An 11,717-nucleotide genomic window follows, 5' to 3' on the forward strand; every position below is an offset into this window, starting at 1 on the left:
TAAAAATAGACTACTAAAAATAACTTAGCTTGGACCGACAAGAGAAGTCGGACCAACAAAAACTTAAGAAGGAACGGCAAGAGAAATTGAACTGACAAAAGAAGCCGGACCTAACTTAGCTTGGACCGACAAAAGAAGTCAGACCTAACCTATCTTGGACCGACAAAAGAGGCCGGACCTAACTTAGCTGGGACCAACAAAAGAAGTCGGACCTAACTTTGCTTGGACCGACAAAAGAAGTCGGACCAACGAAAGGATCACTACAAAAAAAGAGCGACAAGGACATCTCACAAAATGCTTTGCTGAAAGGTACAAAGTCTTGAAAAAAGACACTACTTAAAAAGCAAACGCATGAAGCCAAAAGAAAAGCTAAAAAGTCGTCCAACTACCTAAAAAGTTGGAACACGACTGAAAAGCTTAGACAAAGAGGTCGCGCAATCCAAAAAACAAACTGAGGCTCAAAAGACGTGTGCTAGAAGGGACATAACTTTGTCCAAGAAGACACGACTTCACGACAAGGCTATCAAAATTGTTCGGACTAACTAAAAAGGTTCCACGAGAACACTAAAAAGTTGTCGGACAAGATGGCCCCAAGGATCACATCGCCCAAACAGAAGATAAACAAAACAAATGATCAAAAAGAGGTCAGACAGCAAAGTACCAAAACTCTATAGATATCCACCAAAAGCTGCAAAAGGCATGAACAACATATCGGAGAATTATATCCGTCAAAATAAAACATTAAAAGACTCAAAAGGCCGCCTAAGTGGCAGTTTCAGAGTTTAAAAGTGTTTTATTTTTCCAAAATAAAGTTGCACACAAGCAACTAAAGTTAAGAGAAGTCTACCATATCAAAAGTTACAAAAAGCAGAGTTTAAAAATCCACAAGTCGAGCTATACAAATAAACAAGATATCATAAGGGGTTCAAAGTCTCCCCAGTAGTAGCATCTGTGGCTGAAGGAGGAGGAATGGTCTTCAAAGGAACGGCATCCGCAATCCCATCCTCCTGATTGAGAATTTGAACATCAGGGTCAGATTCGGGATGGTCGACCTCAGCCGCAGAAGTTGAAGAAGTTGTGGCGGCAGAAGCTTTGGCTGGTGGCGCAGGGGGAGGACCTTCTTCTTCATCATCCGGGGTAGGAACTATCTTGTCGTCCTCCACCACATTATCCAAGCTGAAGAGAGTCAGGTCGAGCTCAGGGGCAAGAACTCAGACCTGTGCCTTTAAATTTTCATAAGCACCCGTCACAGTATCTACCAGATGACCCTGGAGATCGGCGTAATCCGATTGGACAAAATCAAGCCTCTCCCTCAACTCCAACAGCTCGGCATAAGTGTGGGTATAACTCTCCTTGTGCTTTTTCGCCATCTCCTCTGCCAAGTTTGCAGCTGCTTCAGCCCTGGTAGCTCGGGACTTTTCCTTCTCCAGATCTAACTCCAGCTTAATTTGTAAGACCCACAATTTTAAAAAGTTATTAATAAATTATTTACGATCTATTATATTTATTTAATATTATATTTTTAGAAATTTTTATATATAAGTTAAATATATTCTTATTTATTATTTAGAATTTTTATATTTGAAAAATAGTGAATATTTTCTATGCCTTAATTTTAAATATTTAGATTTTTTATCTTGTTTTACAAATGAAGGAAAACTAATGTAATTATCATTAATTTTTGTTGAATTAGTATTTCAAAGATGATTAATATATATTTAATTTGAATTTAGATATTTACTCTATACTTATATTTTTATTTTAAATTACTACCTTATCTTAATCCCTAAAATTTTCTATTTCACTACATAACACAAATCCTAATTTATCTTCACTAACCTAACCCTACCCACACTAAACACACACACACGGTACCCTACCCTGCCCCCCCAACTTACAGTTACACACTCACACTCAACAAGCACATACACGCTGAAACAAAATGGAAGAAGAAAAAGAAAGAGGAAAAGGAAAGGCGGAAGAGGGAAGAGGGAGGTCCGAGAGGGGGAGAGCGCCGGGGATGAGTGGGCTGCGACAGGGGAGAAGGGAAGAGAAAAGAGAGGGGATCTGAGAAAGAGGAGAGAAGGATGCGCTGCTGCCGTCGACCAGAACCGCGATGAGGGGGAGTCGTGCCGCCCAGTCACGTCGCCGCCCGAGGAGCCACCACTGTCAGCCGCGTCATTGCTGTCATCGCCGGTTTCCATCACCGTCGAAGCTGGTTGCGGGCAGAAGAAGGAGAAGAGGCCTCCGTCGCTACTGAGCCAAATGCAGGAGAGAGAAGGAGCCCGCGGGAGGGGAGCTTGTTGCCGCCGCTGCCATGGCTTCCTCGCCGTCGCCGGGATTGGGTAGTCACCGGAGGGAGCCATCATTGTCAGCGCCGCCGTCGGGGTTACCGCCGCTTCTGCCGCCAGGGAACGCCACCGCCGTCTTCGACAATGCTGCCGGTAAGGGTTTGAGTTTGGTTTACATCCTTTTGAGATTCCAGGAGCTTTATTGTCATTGCATGTTGTTACAGCCACCGTCACCGGAGTTCTGATCGCTGTTGGAACTTGTCGGAGCCACTGCGGTTTCGTTCCCCCACTTAGCCTCAATTTCAGTAAGTTGCTTTACTCCGAAAACTAGTGTAGTCGCTGTTCTGTTATTTTATGCTGAAGTGTTGTGACGTTGTCTATGATAGGGTTGAGTATTGGTGCTTGCATGTCGTGCTCGGAGTTTTTGGCTACTTTGTTTTGCTATTTCAATTCGAGTTCTGAATATTGCATGTTGCATAAATGTTGCTGTGGTTGCTGAAAGAATGGTTTGAGCCGAGATTTGCGGCTTCTGTTGACCGCGGGCCGAGAGAAAAGACTTTTCTGTGATGCGTTGGGTATGGGATTCGACTTATCAAGGTAGGGGTGATTTTCTAAAACAGCTTATTTTATAATTTAGAATTGTTATAAATAGATATGGGTGTGACAAATACAATTTCTGGTGATTATATACGTCTTATGAATTGTCTGAATTGTCTTAGGTGGATATGGTTGACTGTTTGACTGAAATATTGTTTGATTTTGTTAAATTAGGGATTTTTGGTTGGTTGGATATTGAAATGATTTCCATATCTGAAAATCTGAATTCTGTTTATTGGAAATTGATTTGGGTTTGAACCCGTTGAAAAGGATTGATGAATGGTTCGGTTGGGACTCGAAGAGGGTGGCAAAGTCCAAGTTTTAGGGGAGATGCTGCCAAATTTTATAGAAAATATGAAACCATGTTGAAATGTTATTTGGAAAAGTTTAATTTTGAGGAATCGTATTGTTTGATTTATTAAGGAAATAGTTATGTTTTGAATTCATTTTATTTGACAAAAACATGTCTTAAGTTCGATTTATTCAGAATAGAATTACCTTACGATTTTAAAGATTTTAAAGCACTTAAGGAAAGTATTATATTTTAAAGTCGATTTTATATATATAAAAAGGGACTTTGATTGAGTGATGTCACTTTGTGATGTTTTTGGAAAAGGTTGAAAGAATTGGTTTCAAGAATAAAACTAAGATTGATTTTGGATTCGAATTTGATTCGGAACTTCTGATTTCTATGATTTGGTTTTAAATGGGTTTAGAAACTTCCTTTGTATAAATCAAATTAAGAAAACAATGATTTGTTTTAGAGTCCTTACGGAACATAGGAAAATGAGGCCGGTTGTTTTTCCCTAAAGTCTTGAGACCTTGCTGTAAAGTTCAATTAATAACTTTTGATTTTAAGGCAATTGAGCAAATGATTTGAAAATGAGTGATTTTGAGTCTTTCAAGAAGAGATTTTGAATTTGGCTTGGTTATGAAGTTGTTTGAAAGTTTTGAAAAGAAAATTACTTAAGAAAAGTGGTTCTTGGCAAGATGTGAACTAAATACGTTTGTGATTTGAAAGTGGGCCAATAATGATTTTTGAAATAAGATTTTGAGTCTGATTGACGGTGAATGAAATGATGTTTGATGATTGAAATGAGATGGAATGAATAATGATATCTGAGATACAAGTTTTCCTGGGTTAAAACTGTGGCTCGCCACCACGTGTTCCAGGTTGATTCTCGATACTATGTTGACCCTACGTCGTAAGGGTGATCGGGCACGTATAAATTTCCGGGTATGGATAACCCCCATTGAGTGATTATATGATGAATGTATGTGAACTCTATGCATAGACTCTTAGGGATGCGCGACGGAGGACAGTCTAAGGTTTTCGGACTTGTTGGGTTGGCTGGATAACCGACAGATGAGCTCCATCAGCCATAGTACAGGCATGCATCATATGCACTTGTATGCTTTGCTTGTGTTTGAATTTGTTTGGATTTTCCTAGTTGCTGAACTGTTATTAACTGTTATTTGAGCTATTTGCTGTAACTGCTATCTATACCTGTGTTTTCCTTGTATGTTTTGCCTGTGGTTGTTTCTGTTGTGGAATTTTTTGAGTCGCTGAGTTGAAGGCTGTGGTTGATCATTCTTAGGAAACTTTTAATTTTCTTTTATAGTAAAGACTAAGTTTGGAATTTCTGGATACTTAATCTCTGAGTTTGAAAAACAATTTACCTACGATATATCTTCTTATAACAATTTCTGAAAATTCGTGGTGAGACTATGCGGTTAGGTTCTCACCCCCTACAGGCTTCTCTTTTCAGGAAATAGACGAAGAAGCTTATGAAGAGTAGTTGAGTTTAGTTTATTATTCTTCCCTCGCCATTAATATTATTATTTTTGCAAGAGGGATAGGAGTTTTGATATGTGAAGTTTATATATTGGAATGATGTGTGTATATATATATATATATATATATATATATATATATATATATATATATATATATATATATATATATATATATATATATATATATATTATTTGTAAGTATTATAGATTGTATTGAAAGGTATGGATGTATGTTTGAAAATTTGGTTTAGGATTTAAACAGGCTCATATTTTAGTATTAAATATAATTAAAAGCCATCGTAATACCCGAACTATCAGAGTGGCGCAGCCGAAAGCGTGACATTTGATAGTTAGGGTGTTACATAATTACCTTAGCGTCAAGCTCATCCTTCAGTCCCTTGATTCTATCAAATTCCGATTTAGCATCCTCTATAAAAGCCTTAGTCGCATGGACCGGGGAACCCTGGACGGTACGGAATAAGGCTGCACCCATATGGGCCATCCGAATACTATTACTGGTAATAAAATCCAAGTGGCGAAGGATGGAAACATCATCCATGGGAAGCTGGCCGTAGGGAGCAATCTGTTCATCAACAAATCCCACAGCATCAAAATCCTGGGCATCCAGGTTATAAGGACCAATAGTTTTTTGCCATTTTGGAGGAGGACCAGCAGTAGTGGGGGAGGAGGCAGCACCAAAAGATGGTCGAATTGGGTCAAGGGGAACAGTCCGAACCTGAGGAGCTGGAATAATCTTCCTCGGCCCAGAAGCACCTGATGTTGGTTTCTTTGGAGGCACCTGAGAAGACTCTCCTTCTACAGTCTTGGCCGAGATGTTTTGAGCAGCTGTTGCTTTCTTAGCCCTACGGAAGTGTTTCATGGAGTCCGTAGACTTCACCATCTTTGTAAAACAGAAACCAAGAAAAGAAGTCACAAACAGAAAAAGGAAAAATTCAACCACAAAGAAAAACTATAATAAAAGATGTCGGTCACTACCTAATTCGGTACGAAGAAGGGAAGGATCTCCTAGAAACTTCTTCGTGTCAAGATGAGGGGGCTCGCCCCAGTTCTCCTCTAATACATTCACAAAGGCCTGTCCGACCTCATCCAGACTCTCCCAAGAGTACTTAGTCACTACTACATTTTTTTGCCAACATAAGGGGAAGGCGGGCTCATTGTTTTCATCCAAGAAAAAAGGGTGAACATCCACAACAGCTCGGTCTCGAAAGCAGTGAAAGGGATGGTGATATTCAACTGACTAAAAAAGTAGTCATAAGCATAGAAAAAAGGCCGTTCCCCTTGAGTCAAAGAAGGAAAACAAACCCTCTCCTCAAGGTCAGGGGACACTAACTCATACTTCTTCTCCTCGTCCCTATCACTACAAATCCTATGGAATCTCCTAAGTTTTGCTCAATATGCGGGGTCAGCTACAGTCACACACATGAGAACTATCGAATCCAACCAATCAGCCATACCAGCAGGAACTCTTGAAGACATCTCGACAATATTCTTTCGTGAATACATAGGCCAACTATCCCTACAGTAAGAAAAATAAAAAAGAGGGGTCACTACCAAGCAACTCGGGCAATTAGGAAAATAACTCGGACAACAACAAAAGCAAGAAAACAAGTGTCAGAGGTGGCAGCAAAAAGGGAAACCCAAGGACTTACACTAAAATCCAGGGGCACCCTTTAGAGGCAACAACAGGACTAAGAACTCAGAAAAAGGGACAAACGCAAAGCCCTAAAACCACTAAAAAATGCAACCTAAGCACCAGCATCTCTTCATCCAAACAGTAAAAACCATCATCATCGAAGACCATGCCAAAAACATCAAAAAGCTACAACTGTTTCGAGCCAACAGTTCATCATCAAAGCTACAACCTTTTCTACCAAACAGTTCAAACAAAAACGATGTATAAAAAGAGATAGGAACAGCGGCAAAAGAAAAAACCCTTCAGAAAGCAAGATCCCCAAGAAGAATACATTTTCCTCAAACAAAAGCAGGTAAAGGGAATCACAGCATTGATCAAAAATAAAAAGATGCAATCTTTGGCAGAAAGGATCAAGCTTTTCAAAACAGACTTGGTAAAAACCAAATATTTCGTAGAACATGCAGTATAAAGGCTACCATCGAAATGAAAAATGAAGGAAGAAATACCAACCTGCAGAGGAGAAAGACGACAACTGCTTGAAGACGAAAAAACGATGCGCCAAACAATCACTCTCAAGCAAAGGAGTAAGAGAACGAAGCACCATGATGAGCAGAGAAGACGAAGAGAAAATTAGAGAAAGAAACTGTAAAATGAGTCCTTGAAAAATTCAAAATGAGGTACCAAAGAGGGAAAAAGGAAACGGCGAAGGGATATTAATAAGCTTTTAAACCCTCGCACGTTTTCAAGAAAAAGCGAAATGCAACTAAAGGGAGAAAGAAACGCTTCGCATTCAAAGAGCCCCAAGTCGAGTTATACGGGAGATCGACAACAAACAAAATGCTCGAGCACGGCTTCCCCAAAAGGGGACGAAGTATAAAAAAACACGACCTCAAAGGAAAGACCGAGCTCGAGCAGGGGCACTGTTCATATCCTGTGTCGAGTTATCCGACCCGGGCAGCGACCGACCTCTTCAGGATAGGTCACCTCGACCTCTTCTCAAAAGAGTTCGGCCAAATCGCCATGAGAGGCCCAAGCCGGCCCAAACGAAGGGACACAGCCCAATCTAAAGGCAGCCAAAGCCTATAAAGATAAAGGCGGTTCCCCTTAAAGATAAGATGACTTCACTCAAAGATAAGATAAGATAACTAACTTATCTCAAAGAGAGGTCACTCCACACTACTATAAATACACTGGAGCACCCAGGTATAACTCATACTCTGATTCTACTAAAAAACCTGCTTAAAACCCATGCTAACTTAAGCATCGGAGTCTCTTACAGGTACCACCACCCTCCGGTGATCAAGGATCAACAGCACCACCAGATCCAACAAGTCGGACACGACAGCTCCGGCTACCATAGCAGATCTCATCCGAGATCGACTTTCAGTTTTAGGTAACCCTCGGGACAAACAGCATTCTGCAGAATGAACCGAACACAGTACTCATGGTGAACCGAACACCGTACTCATGGTGAAACAATTGTATAGTACTGAGTGAACAAAACATAATCCATTATATAAAATCAAATTCAAATAACTCTGCCTATAATTTACATATTATCAATTCAATTCAGTACACCTCCGTCCATTTAATTCAATTTAAATTAGCAATTGCGTTCCATTCAATTCGATTCAAAATTGAATAATCCAAACTTTGTCATTTTGATTCGTTTCAGAAGAGTAATTCAAATCGCTCTCCTGATTTGAAGTTGAGTCATTTATTGTTTCGATTCAGAAGTGCATATCGAAGAAGAAAAGGAAGAAGAATAGGAAGAAGATAAATGCAACTAGATCGAAATAAGAAAACGAGAAGATGAACGCGACCAGAGGAGAACGACGAAGGCAATGTAGATCAATAAGGAAGAATGCGAGCAGAGAAGAAGAAGGAGGAGGAGGAGGAGAAGAAGAAGAAGAAGAAGGAGGTTTACGTTGCAGCAGAAGGTTTACGTTGAGCAAAACTTTAGGTTGCAGCACGTTATATGTAGTGCGTGTATGACAAACGAGTGAGGGGTGAGGGACGTACGTGTGGAGGAAATTACTTAGTTACCAACCATGTAAAAAATACATGGATGCAGAGCTTTTCCGTTTTATAAAATATATGTTTTATTATTTTAATTTAAAAATATTTAATTTTTTATTTTATTATTTTACCAATTTTTTTGCTTTACATGATCTTCCATGTGTGGGCGCATTCTGTTGCTTGGATTCAGATAGTCAACATGTAACTATGAAAGTATATAAAAATAAATGATAATATAACGATTAAAATTGCAAGAATTTACAAATTTGCAACAAAGAGAGAAAAATCAGAGTTCAGCGTCCTTCAAATTGTCCTTATTGAGCATGTTAATAATCGAAAGCGATATAGCAGAAAGCAGAAAAGTGTCCTTGTTTCGTTTAGTTAACGGCGAAACGACACCGTTTCTTTGATTGAATCCATCTTCGCACGTCGTAGAGGCATCAATAACAGAGCTTAGCTTCACATTAGAATCAGCATAACGCTTAGCCTTGTAATCTTTAATGGCTTCTTTAATAGTTGCGATGGCATCAGAATAAACTTGAAGACAATCATCTAAGCACTCTTTGGCAAATGGATCCAACTTGTTCTTGTTCTTCTTGAGAATCTCTTTGATTTGAGCTCTAGTATCTGTCACGTTGTGCCTCACTAGCTTGATCGATGCGAGGCCGAGTTTTTCGAGGCTTTTGGCGCCGTGGCTTCGAGGATCTGATTCGAGAGAATTTATGCAGAATTTGTAGCTAACATTGGAATCAGTTTCTGAGATGTTCTTGCAGGTTTGTTGGATCAGATTATGGTTTGGCTTTGCTACAATGGAGTAGAAAGACAAGAGGATTATTATGAGAACGAGAATGGAAGTTTGAGGTCCCATTTTTTCACTTGCATCTTTTAACTTTGTAATTTATTCATATATTTATGGTGTAGAATGCTTACACGAGACTGAACGTTAATTGCTACCTGAAGCAACAAGGAATTACAAGCTAAGTTAATGATGAATCATTAGAAGGAAGAATTATGCAAAGCAAAAGGAAAAGGGGTCGACTATGATTTTTGGTATGTACGTGGAGGCAAGGCCACAATTTCTATGCATACCTTTCCTTTTAAACTATAGTTGAAGAAGGTGTGATTTTGGCTAATTGACGAGTACGGAGATTTACGAATTACGGACACTTTTTGTAGGGTTAACCACAAAAAATACTCCTGAATTATTTAAATGCGGACAAAAATAAATCATAATTTTACTATCGACAAAAATACCTTTAAATCGTTTAAAAATGCGACAAAAATGTTTAACAGTAAATATATATTTTCAAAAATGGTCTTACAGATTGAATTTTGATGTGATTTTTTGCAAGTATAATTAAAAAAAAATAAGATATTATTATTCTTAAAATTTGGTATTTTTTTTTAAGTATATACGTTGTTATGATTTTTTTAAAATATTATTAGTTGTTAGCAAAAAATTACAAAAAATATATACTTAATGAAAAATTACCAAATTTTAAGGATAATAATATCTCATTTTTTAAATTATTTTTGTAAAAAATTGTATCAAAATTCAATTTCTAATATATTTTTTGAGAAATACATATTTAATGTTAGATAATCTTGTAAAAAAAGCTAACATTAAATATGTATTTCTCAAAAAATACATTAGAGATTGAATTTTGATGCGATTTTTTGCAAGCATGATTACAAAAATGAGATATTATTATTCTTAAAATTTGGTGATTTTCTGTTAATTATATATTATTTTGTAATTTTTTAAAAGTATTATTGGTTGTTAACAAAAAAAATTATAAAAAAACATATACTTAACGAAAAATCACCAAATTTTAAGTATAATAATATCTTATTTTTATAATCATGATTGTAAAAAATTGCATCAAAATTCAATCTCTAAGATATTTTTTGAAAATATATATTTACTGTTGGGTATTTTTGTTGTGTTTTTAAATTATTTAAAGGCATTTTTGTCGATAATAAAATTCGAGTGTATTTTTGTTAGCGTTTAAATAATTTGAAAGCATTTTTGGTGGTTAACCCCTTTTTTTAATTTGTCGAGTTTACATGTTAAGACATATTTTGGATATGACACTTATTGATATGTATATTTTTTGTATTTAACGGTATCTTAATAAAAAAACAAAAAAAAATTTCAGACATGTTTGAACACACCTAAATATCATCACGTGTCTATATGTCTAATCTTATTCTTAATTTTTATTCTTGAAATGAGTTTAGAAATAGTATATATTATTAATTATTAAAATAAAAAATATTTTATATAATTAAAAATAACTAAAAATTTAATTTATATTTAATATCAATAAAATACTAAAATATTATTATAATTTATCTAAAAAATATTTTATATTTTATATATATGTCATCTCTTCGTGTCTTATAAAAATTTTAAATTTGTATATTTATATATCTCATATTGTATCGTATTTTGTGACTATATCACAGTATCTAGTATCTGTGCATAATAAATAGAAAATATATCCAATACACTAATTTTGTGAAAAATATCTTGTGTGTATGTGAGTTGAATCTTTTTTTTTTATCAACTTAATTTTGATGTTTTTTGACAACTTTTATTGAGAAAAAGTTAATTGCAGTAAATTTGTGTTAACAATTTTTGGGTGAGAAAAATAAATTTAAAACCATCTCAAAGTTAATGAATCTCATAAAGCAACGAAAGTCCAAATATCTAATATGAAAATAAAAAAAATTCTCACAGCCTAAAATCTTCCTTTTCACTAATCTTCGTTAATTAAGTGAGTTGTATTGTTGTTTTGTGCAAAAATAAAATAATTAGAGAAGGTAAAGTAAAGTAGGTTTTGATTAATTGAAGATATTAATATTTAAAATATTAAAATAAAAAGTGACCGTGTTTCATTAACTTCAGTTATAAATAGAGCATAAATTAAAGTAAGGCTTATTGCATCAAGTAATAAAACACAAAATAAGCAAAAACAAAGCATTTTATTTCTTTGATAGTTTTATTTGTGTTTTTTATTTTGTAAGTGAGTTTTCTTGTAAAGTAGTGAGTGTAATATTATAGAGAGTATGTGATAAAATTTTGAGAGTTGTGAATGATACATATTAGAATTAATTATACTTTTTAGTTTCTAGTACTCACTATATATTACTAATTGTAGTACAAGAATGTTTTACTGTAGCACACTATATTGTAACTATTTTTAATACAGTGGATATTTTTCGAAGTGTTGGCCTGTGATTTTTTGTCCGTTCATCAAGAAAATTGTTTCATGTTAAAATATCAGTATTACTCTTTTTCTTTTTTGATCTATTTTGTTGGCATATTAATTTTGTCACTTTTCAAGTAAAATTAT

At 36.0% G+C, this 11,717-nt stretch overlaps 1 protein-coding gene across 1 annotated transcript; it reads right to left on the reverse strand.

Annotated features, from left to right (window-relative positions):
• Nucleotides 1–8,529: 8,529 nt before the first annotated feature.
• On the reverse strand, nt 8,530–9,226 carry LOC107616827 (putative invertase inhibitor). Its single transcript, XM_016318743.3, has one exon. The coding sequence runs from the start codon at nt 9,224–9,226 to the stop codon at nt 8,645–8,647; it is 582 nt and encodes a 193-aa protein (XP_016174229.1). The 3' UTR covers nt 8,530–8,644.
• Nucleotides 9,227–11,717: the final 2,491 nt, after the last annotated feature.

Source organism: Arachis ipaensis, chromosome B9 (assembly GCF_059453495.1).
Source record: "Arachis ipaensis isolate K30076 ecotype BB chromosome B9, ASM5945349v1, whole genome shotgun sequence".
Lineage (NCBI taxonomy): Eukaryota > Viridiplantae > Streptophyta > Magnoliopsida > Fabales > Fabaceae > Arachis > Arachis ipaensis.